At 45.4% G+C, this 15,491-nt stretch overlaps 1 protein-coding gene across 2 annotated transcripts in view; it reads right to left on the reverse strand.

The window, feature by feature from the left end:
• LOC132995272 (protein Wiz-like) overlaps positions 1-15,491 on the reverse strand; it is a 31,739-nt gene that overhangs the window by 13,659 nt on the left and 2,589 nt on the right. Inside the window, exons 4-11 of one of the 2 annotated variants that reach the window (XM_061065233.1) lie at positions 15,313-15,349; positions 14,002-14,171; positions 12,282-13,889; positions 9,852-10,304; positions 8,753-9,169; positions 3,822-3,944; positions 1,764-2,312; positions 600-1,055 (exon numbers count right to left, since the gene is read on the reverse strand). In XM_061065233.1, coding sequence (XP_060921216.1) covers positions 600-1,055; positions 1,764-2,312; positions 3,822-3,944; positions 8,753-9,169; positions 9,852-10,304; positions 12,282-13,889; positions 14,002-14,171; positions 15,313-15,349 — 3,813 coding nt within the window. Of the gene's footprint in view, positions 1-599; positions 1,056-1,763; positions 2,313-3,821; positions 3,945-8,752; positions 9,170-9,851; positions 10,305-12,281; positions 13,890-14,001; positions 14,172-15,312; positions 15,389-15,491 lie in introns of both variants that reach the window. The other variant, XM_061065232.1, reaches the window with a different exon arrangement.

The raw sequence follows: 15,491 nt of genomic DNA on the forward strand, positions 1-15,491 counted from the left end.
ATCTGATGCTACACAAAAACTAACAATGCATCAAAGTCAATATTTTGGATAATCTTTGACATATCCAAGACTGATTTTTAAAAAATCCCCCAGCCTCCAAATATTTGTTTTATGGAAAATAACTCATTTTTGTGTTTTTTTCATAAATAACAACAGTGACATCAAGTAATCAAACTGGCATTTAAAGGGTTAAATTCCTAAATATGATTGAATATTTGATAGTTTTGAGCAGGTCTGAAGTTGTTTAAGAGATTTATGCAGAAAAAAGTAGAAAAAAATATCAATCTGTTTTATTTTTATAGCAGTTTTTTTTGGTGGACATTTTTGTCCTTAGTGACTTCAGAGGGGAGTAAATAAAACTGATGCCTGAGGGTTAAAGAATCTAAAGAAAATACTGTGTGAAGAAGAATGAGTACATCACATGCTTGAACAGTTGTAAGTAAAAAAGTTGTCTGTGGAGCTCCAGACCTCACAGCCTCACATGTTGAACGACAAACCAGCAGACGTAAATACAGAGCAAACAGACAAACTGCCCGGGGTCTGGAGGGTCAAATCTAATTACAGCCGATGATTCTTATTTCATGTTGATCTGAACTCACTGTGTGGCAGGGCCATGAGCTCCCCGCTGCTCAGGCGGAAGACCCTCATGGAGGAAGATTTGAGACGCTTGGCAGGCGGGCCGTGTAAGGACGAGGCAGAGGAAGAGGTAGCTTTGGATGAGGACCCGCCCCTCGCCGTGGTCACCTTATACAGGAGGGATGAAGAGGAGGAGGAGGAGGAGGAGGAGAGGTTCAGCAGGGAGGAGTGCTTCGGGGCAGAGGTGAGGGCGTGCGGCTCGGCGTGGTCGTCGAGCTGCAGCGTCCCGGCTTTGTGCTTGAAGTCGTCGCTGTCCATGAGCTGGTGCAGGAGGTCGATGGGGGAGCCCTTGGATTCCGAGTACTCCACCCCGAAGTGCCGCAGGTGGGCTCGGGCGTGGCTGGATAAACCTTTGCGGGTCTCGAACCAGGCGCCGCACAGCTGACACACGATGTCCTTGGTTGGATCGACCTCCAGAGCTGCACGAGGAGAAGGAAGAACCAGAGTGAGACTCAGAGGAACATTCAACAAAGTCAGTCAGAAAACCTTTTTCACACACAAGCAGGGTCCCAAATTAACACCCGCCAAGCGCCAAATGCGGGTAGATTTTCCGTTTGGCGAGTACTTTTCAGAGGGCTATCCGCCACAGCATAGTTTTTTATGACTTTTTGATAAAACATTTACCCGCCCTGAGTATTCAGCATGTTTGATGTAGCCTAGCTGCAGCTACTTTTCCCTGCTCCTCTCTCTGCTGTCATTTTTTTTTACAATTTCTCAATTTCCTGATCTGATGAAATGATCGAATCTGTGACTTAAATGTGTTATTGATTAAACAGAACATAACGCCTTCTCAATTAAATGTACTGTAACAGATGTGTATAGGACACAAAAAAAATAAATTTGTTATTTTGGCCGGTAAAAAAATATGTTTGGCCGGTGAATTTTTTCATCTACCTGCCACCTTGGCCGGTGAGTCAAAATGTTAATTTCGGACCCTGCACACAAGTTTCTTTCACATTTCAGTCCGCCTCTGGTATTTTTCCACTTCCTCTTTCTTACAGCGGGAGATTTTCCCTTTGTGATGTCACAAAGGGAAAATCTCCAAACAACCTGTTTGAGCACATTTTCTGCAAAACTGAGTCTTGATCTTTACAGCCCAAAGAGTAAATGCAGTTAAAGAAACTTACTGAGGTTGAGCGGAGCGTCATCCTCCTGGGGCGCCCACAGGGGCTTTGTTGTTGTGATGGAGGACGAGAGGCCGGAGGTCAAACTTTTCATTCCCCCGGCCTTGTGCTCCAGAGAGCGCAAGGGGGAAGACACGGGCAGCAGAGAGGAAATGGGGGCTTTCCTCACCACCGAGGGAGGGGATCCAGAGTGGGGCGGGGCCGGAGAGGCGCCCGGAGGAGGCGTAGGCGTGGACGAGGAAGAAGGGGGCACCGATTTCGCCGCTTTGGCCAGGAAGGAGAGGGGGGTGGGCTTCTCGTCCACGTCCATGTCGTCTAACGGCTCATCTTTGTGAGGGACGCTCGGGGAGGAGTTCTTGGCGGCTGATCGGGGCGCCACGAGAAGCGGGCTGATGTTTCGCTCTTTGGCGATCTGGTGGAGGAGGGTGAGGGCGGCTCCGCTGTGCTCTGCAACGCCGATGCCCAGCCGGCGCAGGTGGTAGCGGGCGTGGATGGACAGTCCCCGCTTGGTCTCGAACCGAGCTCCGCACACCTCGCACTTCAAGTTGTGGACTACAGAAAACACGAGAACAGTGGATTAAAAAAACCCTAATAACTAAAAGAAAGACATTTGGACTCACCGATCTGTTAAAGTGCGTCCACTTTAAGTTCTTGAACTTCTCCCTGACAGCATTACACAAAGGTTCCCTACAGAGATCGACCTTTTGGTTGAAGACTTATGTTAAAAACCAGGAACATCCATTACATCACTCTTTAGAAATCCACCTCTCTCTCTCTCTGCATCTCCCTCAATCCCATTTTTTTTCAAACCCGGCTCAGTTTCTACAATTCACTTAGCAGACTCTTTTATCCAAAGCGACGTACATCAGAGAGTAAGAACAACACAAGCAAGGATCTAGAAGAAAGGGAACAATGTCAGTAAGAGCAAACGATCAGCTTTGAGTCTGATTGGACACACAGGTGCTGACAGGAAGTGACCAGAGGCAAAGCACAACATTGAGGGCAGTTCTTGAGAGCTCTAATCAGTATAGAAACCATCTTATAAGTCGTCGTTATCAAACAAAAACCATCGTCATTACCATCATCATCATCAATAATATGGAGACCATCATCATTAAGTTAGTAGGTATTCATGAAAGAGCTGGGTCTTTAGCTTTTTCTTAAAGGTGCAGAGGGACTCTGCAGATCACATGGAGTTTGGAAGTTCATTCCACCACCGGGGGGCGACAGAGGAGAAGAGTCTAGTCAGAGACTTAGGACCCTGTTGTGAAGGATCAGACGCCTTTCATTGGCAGAGTGTGTGGGGGGGGGGGGGGGAGTGTAGACCCGTTTTTGTGGCTGTTTTGTAAGCGAGCAGCAGAGTTTTAAATTTGATGCGAGCAGTAACTGGGAGCCAGTGGAGAGAGATGAACAGCGGAGTGACATGTGCCGTTTCAGGAAGGTTGAAGACGAGTCTTGCTGCTGCATTTTGTATCATCAGTTTCAGCAGACGGCTGTTCATCATGAGTCTGACAGGAAGTTTTTTTCTTGCCGATGTAACTTTGCTAAATGTTGCTCTGAGCTCATGATGGATTAACGTTGGGTCTTTGTAACACAGCAGTCAGTAAGGTCTTTACCTGCTTTTCCTAAAGTTCCTTGAGAACGAGACCAAGGAGACGGATGAAGCAACTCTAACACCACAAGTTCTTTTCCTGCACAGATTTCCTCCTTCATGTATTCTTCCCTTGTTTTTCTTTCTAACTGAAGCACCAAAGTTTTTTTTCAGAGCGACAGCAGGTGGTCACAGATGTCCCAGAGGACGTTTCCCCTCACTTACCCTCCTGTCTTCACCCAGCAGTTAGACGAGCGCTCATTAACTCCTAAACACATTCGTCTACCTTTCCCCAGAGACCCCCCCCTCTCTCTCTCTCTGATGTCTGTCATCACGCCTCATCACCGCCCTCGGGTCACTTCTTTTTAACTGTTTCCCCCACTGACAGCTACGAGAAAGACTCGTGCTGTGACAAATGTGATCCCTTGTCAACACTCGGGGGGTCAGCACTCGCACATCTTTCCTCTCACCCTTGGTGTTTGCATCGTCCCCAGGAGACGGGCTGTCTGAGTCCGCGCTGCACGGCGCTGTTTTCCCCGGGCTCAGACCGTCCTGCTCCTCATCTTCTTCGTCTGCTGTTCCCTCCTCCTCATCTGGAAGAAAATCACAGACGATGTAGACTGAAGTGTTTTAATTAGTTTGTTATTAAACCTTTTAGTGAGCGTGGTTATGAAACACCTGGAAGAAGTCTGACAAATTTAAATTCCAAGGTTTCTAAAAAGTCATCCTTAAAATCGATCTGAATGTACTCTTAAGTCGGGCTGTCATGATCCCAGGAGTTTAAAAAGATATGATGAAGTAAAAATCAAACAGTTTTGAGACAACAGCAACAACAAAAAGAAGTCCCAGGACACCAGAAGCTGCATCATCATTTCAGGAAAACTCCTGCACGTTGTCTCAACATAGGCAACGATTCAGTGCAGCGCAGTAACCAAAATCAAAAACTTCACAGCAAAGAAGAAAAGAAAAAGATTCAGGACCAAATGTTGTTTAATTCTCGTTTCCAAAAGTTGCAAGCTGCACACTCTCCTGCACACTGAGTCAACTGCACAGATTTCTGCACTTTAATTCTTATTGGTGGATTAGTCTCTCAATGATTTTATAAACTACTTTTTCGTCAGTAAATTTTCTGCACTCTTGTAAAGCACTTTGAACTGCAATTTAATTTGTCTGAAAGTTGCTTTATAAATAAAGTTTCATTGATTGATTTGGGTACCTGAACGTTGCCAACATATTTTGCAGGAGTTTGCATGCAGTCGGATTCCTTCCTCTCCTGTGCTCCTCTCTCATGATGGAGATGTTTTCATAGCTTTGGTACTTTTGGATAATAGATAGATACTTTATTGATCCCGAAGGAAATTCAAATATCTATTCTATTCTATATATATTCTAATATCGAATATTTAAAAGAACTAGGAGATTGAATCGTTTTAAAACGCGTGGTATGGATAAATATTGGAGTTTTGGAACAACCTTAAACAATTCTAGTCAAAATAAAACATTATAAATTCTATCTTTTGGGACAATAGGAATAAAAAAAATCAAACAATACCGCTCTCAACAAAAACAGAAGTCTGAGGCGGCCGATATCGAGTCATTTCTTGTTTTTAATCCACAAAAAATATCAGGCAAACATTTGCAAAATGTCTGAATTGCACAAACACATTGGCAACGCTATGTGTAGCAGAATGTCACCAATGTGTGCAAAGCAGCTGTGACTGTGTGTTCAGGAGTTTACCTGAAATTACAGATTAATTCATTTATCTCTGACTTCTCATCAGATAAATGTCGTTTTTATTTAAGGAATTAATGGATCAGACAAATAATGGAGAATTTCTCTTTTGTTCAAAACATATCAGAGGGTATCAACATTTTGCAACAACCGAAACAACAATACTTGTAAAAATTAAATCAAAATCGATGCAGCAGCAAGAAAAACAGAAGTCTGAGGCGGACAACATCGGGTCGCTTTGTGTTTTTAATTCACTAAAATTGCAGGTAAACTCCTGCAAAATGTCTAAATTGCTTCTGCAAAATGTCTAAATTGCTTCTGCAAAATGTCTAAATTGCACAAACATGTTGTCTGTATTGTAACATTTGTGTTATTCAGACAGCGTTCTCCCTCTTTGTGTTGATTTGATACCATTAAAATAAATAACAGAGTAGGTTGTGTTGTTTTTAAAATGTGGCGTCAAAAAGTCTCAAAGCCTCAAACATGTTGACACCCTGATTCTTCATCGCCTCAGAAATCAGATGAAATAAAAGCTCCAGGCTGAGAGCAGAGTAATAACAGCACATTATTATTATAACCTCTTCTGTGAGGAAATGCAGATGGAAAAAAATAATGCAGGCAATGATTCCCTGTCTCTCTCTCTCTCTCTCACACACACACTCACACACACACACACACACACACACACACACACAGAAGTGATAATTGCATACTGTATGAAACAAACATGGCAGTCTCTGTTCCCCGCAGTCAGGCATTCCTGGGACAAAAGTGCCATTTTCTGCGACAAATGGTTAAATCAAAGAGACGTGCAGGAGACAGACAATGCTTTCTGTCTGGTGGGCGGCTCTGCGCCTGTCACTTCATCTCCAGACTGTAAAAGATGTGACACCTCGAAGCGCAGCCTTTATTATAACACCATCTATTATCATGATTATCAGAAAAACAGAAGCACCACTTTATATCTTAAAGAGGGGAAAAAAGAAAGCAGCAAGTTGACTTTTATCCTCATCCAGGAGGAGGAGGAGGAGGAGGAGGAGGAACCCGGACCGACCCCTCACTTCCCGAGTAAAAAGTGATACTTCGATTACTTGGTTGTAAGTTGTAATAAGATCACCGACTACCACTGCTTTCACATGTCTACAAAGTTAGCTGTGTGTGTCCAGGGAGGATCCAGCTGTGTAGTTTAGAGTGGAAACAAGCCGAAAAGGCGAGCACTTGAAAGCACAGCGTGTCCTCTATCAAAAATCAAAGCAAAAGTAAAATGGCGAGGATTGGGCAACTGTAGGTAATTTTTTGTAGAGATCCTGCAGCACTGGAAACACTGGACGTCATCCCCCGGCATGCACAATGAAAAACCTCGCAGGCATTCAGAATGAAAACACAAACTATCATTAATCACTACTATCGATCCGTGCGCGCCACACGGAAACACATCCAGTGACCTGCTTTACGAGCTTCTGACACGCGTGACATGGTTCTACCTGCATTCATCCTCCTCTCACATATTTAAGAGGGTTTTTTTTTTTTTTTTTAATGGCTACAATGAGGAAGAAGAAGATGCAGCGCGAGACGTGTGATCTGAGGGCACGCGGGTGCTCAGGAATTACAGCGCGCGGTACTCACCGGTCCGCAACCGCAGTGCATCCGGACCTGATCCGGACCTGATCCGGACTCCCCCCCCGGCAGCTGAGGCCAGACAGTTTTTTTTTTCTCCGCTATTGTTTGGGTCTACGGGGAGGTGGAAGCAGCCATTTTGCCCCCATATGCACCGCTAAGCTAAGGCGTGACCAATCGAGTGGAGGCGGAGGTTTGGGATAAATGCACCGAGTGCCACATCTACCATGGGCATGAGGGACTGTGTCTCTTTCTCTCTCACTTACATACACACACACACACACACACACACACACTCTCTCTCTCCCCCTCTCTGTTAGGGCTGCTTTACTAAAACACACACCATCCTGATTCAAACACTTCACACACACACACACACACACAGCACAGAAAGCAATCTGATAAATGCCCTCACACCACAGTGCCAGCTTCTCTCAGCTCACATTTCAAACTTCTTCATGCATTTTCATCGTCTTGTTCCATCCATCCAGGTGGTTAATACTCTGTGTGAGAGGCTCAACGTGCAGCAGGTTCATCATGGCACCAGATTTTAACACTTCTGTAAGCTTCTGTTTCCAAACCACAACACCAAATATACAAAAACCTTTTGGCACCTCATATTGGGTAACTTCTTGATTTCGTTTACTCCTGCACACGGTCTCAATTTCACAATAACGTTTGCAATGTGTCTCTCCTAAAGACAGCTGTTGGTTTCAAACATGATTCAAAGACGTGAATATTTTAAAGCTTTTTTATTTCTTTGAAGATACCGCACATCTCTGGTTCCCAAAGTGGGGATCGGGACCCCCCCCAAGAGGTGCAGTCAGGACAGAAGTCTGAGGCGGCCGATATCGGGTCTTTTCTTGTTTTTAATTCACAAAGAAATATCAGGCAATCTTCTGCAAAATAATCTGAATTGCACAAACACATTGGCAACGCTATGTGTAGTAAAATGTCACCAATGTGTGTAAAGCAGCTGTGAGTGTGTGTTCAGGAGTTTATCTGTAATTATTGATGGATTCAGCTCCTAACAAGGTTGTGACATGCTCTTCCAAAGAAAACAAATTCAAGTTTAAAATCATCATCACAGGTCGCTCAGGCCTGGTGGTTGGGACGCTCTCCTCGTGTACAGAGCCTGTAGTCCTCGAAGGGGTCACCAGGGTTCAAATCTAACCTGTGACCCGCATGTCGTCCCCCCACTCTCTCTGTCACAAACGTCCGACTCTACCCACCGTCCTGTCTCTCCAATAAAGGCAGAAAAAGCCAAACTATCTCTCAGGTCATCAGCCCAGCTGCTCCTGGATGTTCCTCCATCCATTCTTACACATTCACACACCGCTGATGAAGCAGAGGGAGCAACTTGGGGTTAAAGGGATACTTCACCCATCTGCATTAATCTTTGTATCATTAGAAACCTGGTAGTATTTTTGAATGGTCGTGCATCCCGCCCTCATTTTCCCCTGAGATGTGAAATCTTTGTATTTCTAAGTCTGAAAAGGAGCTTCAAGTGACGCAAAATGACCATTCATCGGTTAGCGGGGTGAAACTACAACGCTAGTTCCTAATATTTTCGACCACTGAAGCTACAGACCAATCACAGATCAGTGGGCGGGAACTCACTCCCAGAATCGAAACTTTAACGTCCGGAAGCTAACGGAAGCTATTAATAAAGTATTTCTGATTCTGATTCGGACCTTAGTGGGAGTGGCCTGCGGTGCTTTGCATTCTGGGATTCGGTGTCTTTCATCAACACGAGCCAAAAAGACACTTTCTGCCTTTTCACGGCCAAGAAGGCGCCAACTTCAAAATGTATTTCACATTTCTACATATATGACCCGATGTCAACACAGATTCATGTTTCAACGGGTGAATTGTCCCTTTAAGCGTGTTGCCCGAGGACACATCGACGCCGCTGCTAATCACCGCTGCAGGTTATAGTGAATGAAAACATGTGGGATCGGAAAGTAGTGCACATCATTACATGCAGCAACCTCCAAAACAACCAAACAACCAATGAGCAGCATCATGAAGGCTTCAAAAATGAAGACTTACCTTCACGTTCTCCGTCGGCGTCCTCCTCCTTGCAGCGTTGAGGAGATGTTGAAGAACGAGCGTCGGGGTCGGCGGCACTCAGCGTCCTTTCACTCGTCTCCCCCTCCAGTTTCACCTCGATGATTCCCTCCCCTTCCTCCTGTGTCTCCTTCTCCTCGTCCTCGTCCTCCTCGTACTCGTCCTCGTACTCGTCCTCAAACTCCTCCTTCGGGGGGGCGGTGGGGAGGACGAGGTCGGGCCGGCTGGAGAACAGCTCCCGCAGGATGTGGATGGGCGAGATGGTGACGTCCCAGTTGGTGATGCCGAAGTCGCGGAGGTGGGCTCGGGCGTGGCTGGACAGGCCGGCCCGCGTGTCGAAGCCGGCGCTGCAGAACTCGCAGTGCATGACGCTGAACGTGTCCGGGTCAAAGTTAGCTACTGTGGAGAAGACGGGGACATCACGGTGTTATGTTCAAGTGCAGTGGGATATTACACATCTGTATAAATCTGAGGCAGAGTGCTTAATCCACTCTGATCCTGTATTTGATCATGTCTATAAACCCCTCTATTTCAGCCCTGTTCAGAACAGACTGTTTCTGTGTCTGTACCTTTAAATATGTAAATGAGCTGTGTCTGACCACGCCCCCTCTCTGGAAGGGCTTGGGTGTACTCAGTCTTTCTCGCTCCATGTCCTATTGTTTACGGTGAGAAGGCAGACTCAGAGGGCAGAACAAACACCTAGCTGTGGGAGTGTCACCCACCTGGGGGAGGGGCTACTGCCCTTTGTGATGTCATGAAGGGAAAATATCCAAACAGCCTGTTTGAGCTCACATTTTCTGAAAAGTGGAGCAGGCAGAAGACGGAGAGGATGGACTTTTCTCATCATTGGGGGGTTTGTAGACGGACTAGAGACACATGTTAGAGTTTTTAAAATATTTTTAAATAATGTGTGACCTTTAACCTTTAAAGACTTCTAAAAGCCGATGACATCATCTGGGCTAAAGGGAAATCTGAACTCACAGTCGTGGTTGAACTGAAGCTCATGTCAGGAACAATAAACAAAGTGAATCTTCTCTTCATCCCCTCAGCTCTAAAGAAATGAACTCAACAAGCCGCTGACCTTTCTTCTTCTTCTTCTGATAGGAGAACTTCTTCTCGATGGCGTTGACCTCCTCGGGGGAAATGAAGTGACGCACGTTGTAGCTGACGCCCACCCTGTTCAGGTGTCCCCTGACGTGATTGGCGAGCCCGATGCCGTTGTGAAATCGATCGGGGCAGTAGGGGCACTTCCTCTCCACGCTCTTCATCGCCTCGGCGTCCTCGTCCGTCTCCTCGTTGTCTTCGTCCAGGACACCCTCCGACAGGAAACGCCGCACGTTGTCCTCGTCGATGTCGTACTCGTCGTCGTCGCCGCTGTCGATCTCTACGGGGGCGGCGGCGGCATGAGGAGCGCAGTTTCTCCTCCTCAGGAAGAAAACCTTTCCGTCTTTCTTCACTTCCAGCTCGTCTTCGTCCTTCACACTGCGCTCAGGAGGGAGCGAGAGTGGAGCGCTCTGCTCTGCTGGACTTTCATCTGAAGAGACAGAGAAGTCAGAGAACTGAAGCAGCACTCATACCTGACTCAACAACTCTTTTTTCCCCCTGGCCAAACGTCTGTACAACAGACTCCTGCACAGAGTGACTCTTGGACTAAATCTTCCTTTTTCCATTTTCCATCTGCACAGCTGTCCCAAGAGTCAGCCTCTAGATAGACACTTTAATGCTAACCTCAATTATTTAAATCTAAATCGCACCTTTAATGTTTGCACTGCCTGTTATTTGATGTCTGTTTCTTTTTAAACATTGCTGTACATATATAAACAACACAACTTCAGAAGGTCAACACTTTTTATATTTATTTTTTATATTCAGTTTTTAGGTTCTTGTTTAAATCTCACATATATTTTTATCCCTGAACAGGTTATGTACATTTCTTGTATAAATCTATTTTTAATTGCACAGTTTAAGTTTGATTCATCTAGGAGTATTCTTTAAATCTTTTTTCAGGTTAATATATATGTATGGGGGGGGGGGGGTCGGTTTTGTGGTTCATTTGTAACAAATGTTTGATGTCATGTACGTCTTTGTAACCTGCTACTGGATGCTTTGAATTTCCCTCAGGATCAATAAAGTATCTATCTATCTATCTATCTTTAATCATTTGCAGCTTGAGCTCTGACTGAGAGGTTCTGTTCCTTTAAGAAGCTATAAAGAAGCGTATCGCATAAACCAAAGAAAAGTCTTTAATAGGACCTCTTATCTTGAAGTTAAGAGATCAGGATCTGGGGTTAAGTGTCCTGCCCAAGGACACATCGGACATGTGGCTTCAGGAGCTGGGGAATCGAACCCCCGACCTTCCTGCTGAGACACAACCTACTCTACCAGCTGAGCCACAGCTGCCCGATCACATGGACTACAAATCCCATAAAAAGTGATAAATAAATCAGTTCAAACATTTTTATTGTGCCTGATTTTAGAGGATGCAGCACCCTCTCATAAAATAAAACATAAAACAAGCAGGTCGTAAAATCATAAGCAAAGTAAAAAAAAAAATTTAAAAAATGAAGAAATAAATATTTGAAGTCATTTAAATTTGAAGGAACTCTAAAAAAAACATAACATTCCTCCGAGTGGGTGACCCGGGTTTTGAATCCGACCTGTGGTTCCTCCTTTCCCGCAGGTCATTCCCTCTCCCTCTCTCTATCTTTCTCTCTCTTCCCTCCCTCCCTCTCTCTCCCTCTCTCTCTCTCTCCCTCTCTCTCTCTGTCTCTCTCTCTCTCTGTCTCTCACTACCTCTAAATGAAGACACCTGATGAGAGCGATGGTTTGAGAGATTTCTGTGGCCAAAGATTTGACAGATTTTACATTTTAATAAGATTTTAAACTTTAACTCTGCACTGTAACTTTAAACTTAACTTTTTTATATTTTTACTTCAATTAATTTCATTTGAATTATTTTTATTAATTACATTTGAATTATTTTTTTATGAATTTCATTTTAATTATTTTCTATTAATTTCATTTGAATTATTTTTATTAATTTCATTAGAATTATTTTTTAATAATTTCATTTTTATTAATTTCATTTGAATTATTTTTATTAATTTCATTTGAATTTGAACATATTTTCAGATTTAATAATTTCAGTGATTTTTTAATGTTCTATTTTCATGTTTCTTTTCTTTCCTCTGTCATGATGCTTTTCATGTCTTGTGTGAAGCACTTTGAATTGCCTTGTTGTTGAAATGTGCGACATAAATAAACTTGCCTTGCCTTTAAGATCGATTCCAGCTCAACTTGTTCTTGTTGGTGACTTTGATGCACTGCTCACTTTTCAAGAAGTGTCCGTTAATACTTGTGTGTGTGTGAATGTGTGACGCGGGCAGATTTAATGTTTAAACCTGAATAAACTTCTTCACATAGTCGGTGTAAAGAAGTTGACCTTTGAACCCGTTTTCAGCGTCTTTGCTGCTGTGTACAAATACTGTCAGGGTCACCTGGTGAGTCTCACCTGTGTTGGATCGTGCTCTGTTGTGCCGTTTCTCCTCCACAGGTGAGTTCTCTTCTTCTGCATCGATCTCTTTGCTCTGATCTCCGTCCTGCTCTGCCTCTTCTTCTTCTTCTTCTTCTCTTTCACTCCCTGGAAACTCATCATCATCATCATCATCATCATCATCATCCTCTTCATCAGGGACTCTTGGATGAAACTTGATGAAACTGGTCCAGGTCTCCCCCCTCCGGCTGAACCTCCTGTTCCTCACACACCTGAAGGCCACCTGACTCGCAGGCGGAGCCGCGGTGATGTCTGTGATCGTGCAGTCCTCAGAGTCGCTGACTTCTGAGAGACGGTCCGAGTCCAAGCTGTGTTTTAAAACCCGAGCGCCGACTTTAGACCTCGAGCGGCGCCCGGTTTCTCCCGCCTGCGGCGCCCTGATGCGTTCCTGATGAACCAGTTTGTGGTGTTCCCTCATCAGAGTTTGAGTCAAGGCCTGAAAGGAACAGAGACCACAGGACAGAGTGCATGACGATGAAGCGGGGGAAAGGGGGGCGGTCTTGGGAACAGCTTTTTTTCTGTTGTGAGTTTTGGTGTGGTTAGCGAGCGCCTGCGGGGTTCTCGTGCTGAAGTCACACGTGGCGCAGACAAAGCGGCGTCGGGCCTGCGCCGGCGCTCGAGCTGAATTTGGAGGAGATGCGTCAGAGAGGAGAGCGGCTCCGGATGCAGAAAGTGGGGAAAGAGGTGGAGATGTGACTATTTTTGGGTCTGACATTTCGCCTGGAGTCGAGGCCGCTCCTGCGTCTTGCGTCACATCTGAGTCTGAACTCAAACGCTTCATCGCCTCGCCGCTGAAGCTCTGCATCTCTCCAGCGGTCCCGTTTTCATTCAGCTTCTCGATCTCCTCCAGGATCTTCAGACGGGACTGTTGGTGCCGCCCGTGGTGGTCTGCCAGCTCGAGGCGGTTCGACAGACTCCACCCACACTCCACGCACTGGAAACGCCCATTTTGACCCTCGCCCCTCCCCCCGCCCTCCTCGCTCTGACAGTGCTCGACCATGTGCTCCTGCAGGTGCTTCTGCTTCTTGAAGTAAATGCTACATTCAACACAGGTGAAGATTTCTGTACTCTGCACTTCTTCTTCTTCTTCTTCTTCTTCTTCTTCTCCTCGGTCTCTGAATTTAATCGGTTTCTCCACCGCTTCAAAATCCTCAAAATCGTAAACCCCTCCGGCTCCGTCCTGCTGAGCCGAATCAGCAGGCTTCAGTTTCTGAGGGCTCGCTCTCGCCCGCCCGCCGCTCGCAGGTGAAGTGCGTCTCAAGGTGCCGAGCCCGGAGAAAGGCCTGAGCAGCACCCTCTTCTTCCTGCACCGCTGGATGAATGTGCAATGAGCCCAGGGTGCAGGAGGGGGACTCTCGGGGTCTGAGTCTCCGGGGAAGCTGTACACATCCCTCTCAGGCTCCTTGCTTCCTGCTCCCTTGAGCCTTCTCTTGTCCTCTCCATTGTCTGCCTCCTCCTCCTCCTCCTCCTCCTCCTCTTCGTCTGTTTGGCATCCTTCCTTTGGTTTCACTTTGGACAGAAACAGCTCGGCTCCCTCTGATACATTCCAGACTTTGCCGTCTGACACTGAGGAGAGAAAAAAACAGCAGAATGAGAGGATCAATGAAAAGGAGCCTAAAAATAAACCAGAAGATATCGAGTGCACTCGCAGGTTCTGTTTCCTCCGTATGGTTCTTACATTCTGTTTGGCAGCGCTGAGATGTATTTGGCTCGTCTGTCTTTGTGCTCTCGTCGTCGTTGTTGTTGTTGTTGTTGGTGTTATTGTGCCCCTCCACGGGAGCGGGGGAGTCGGCCTCGCTGTGCATGAGCGGCCATTTATCAGATTCTTGGTCCTCTTCACTATCGAGTCTGGACACCATGAGAGAGGAAGACATTAAACACTGACTTTCTGGAAACATTAAAAACTTCATGTTTGGATAAAAACCGTGCTTTTATTTTGAAAATAAGGAAGTTACAGTAGATCAAAAGTTACGACATTAACTGAACCGTGGAAAAAAGGCGCTCGCTACAGATCGAAAAAGTTTGAGAGATTTTGTGTGATTTTTAAAGTGAAATGATGCGTTCAAAGACGCAGCAGTGTCGTTTATTTCCATCGAAGATTTCAGTCTTTAGATACTCGATGGTTTAACTACGGTGCCCCAAGAGGGACAAACTGGCATCACATTAACCACATCGTGATTTAATGTGATAACGCTGACAGCCCTAGAATTTATGCTATGCTATGCTAATTAGCTGGTGTTTGATGCTTCATGTGTTGCATACAGACACGAGAGCGGAATCAGTGAAAAGATAACATTTCTCTGAATATGAAACATTAAATTGTTACTTTCTTTCGTGATTTTTCACACTTAAATGCAGAAATCAAGTATCTCCTCTGAAAATAACTCTGTGAGTCATGACTGTCTACAATGGGTGTAACACCCGAGTCCCACTGTCTGTGATGTTTTCAGAGTTTTCAGAGTCCTATCTTCACTTTGTTTACATCGCCCGGACGGCCGGCTGACTCCTCCCCTCGTGTATAAAAGTTGTTTAATTGAGGGACTAGAGAAAAGAAGAATAACATACTGTACTCACTGCTTAACTGTGTTTCTAGATCACGCTCATTTCAGGTCAATTTACATGTACGTGTGAAGATACGAGCAGAATAAAGATCGCTAGCATTAGCATGCTAACACAACAATGCAGCGCGAGTTGTTTTGGTTTCATGCTGGTGCTCAAGGGCGACATCTGCTGGATCAAAAAATTGCATATAAAGCCTATAAAGATATTTTCCAAGGTGGGTGGGGGGTCAACACTAGACCTCATTCTCTCTAAATTCCTGGTTACGGCCCTGGATATTTTTAATATTTGTCAACATTACTTCACGAAACAAAAAAGTTTGGCTCCTTCCTGTGTGTCCTGCTTCCTGAACTACGCTGCAAATGACCGCCCCAAACACCTTCCTCCTCTTCCTCCTCCTCCTCCTCCTCCTCCTCCTCCTCCTCCTCACCTGAGTCCAGAAGAAGGAGATCCAGGGCTGTGAGCAGCTAGACCATGAGGGTTAGAAAAGTGCTGTAGCTCCTCCTCTGACACAGAGCAGCACGCAAAACACACAACCACAGCAACACATCACTTCACAGCTTAAAGGTTACAGTGAAAAATACAGTGCATACTCAGAAACTACATGAA

The sequence above is a fragment of the Labrus mixtus genome, chromosome 20 (assembly GCF_963584025.1).
Source record: "Labrus mixtus chromosome 20, fLabMix1.1, whole genome shotgun sequence".
NCBI classification, from domain to species: domain Eukaryota; kingdom Metazoa; phylum Chordata; class Actinopteri; order Labriformes; family Labridae; genus Labrus; species Labrus mixtus.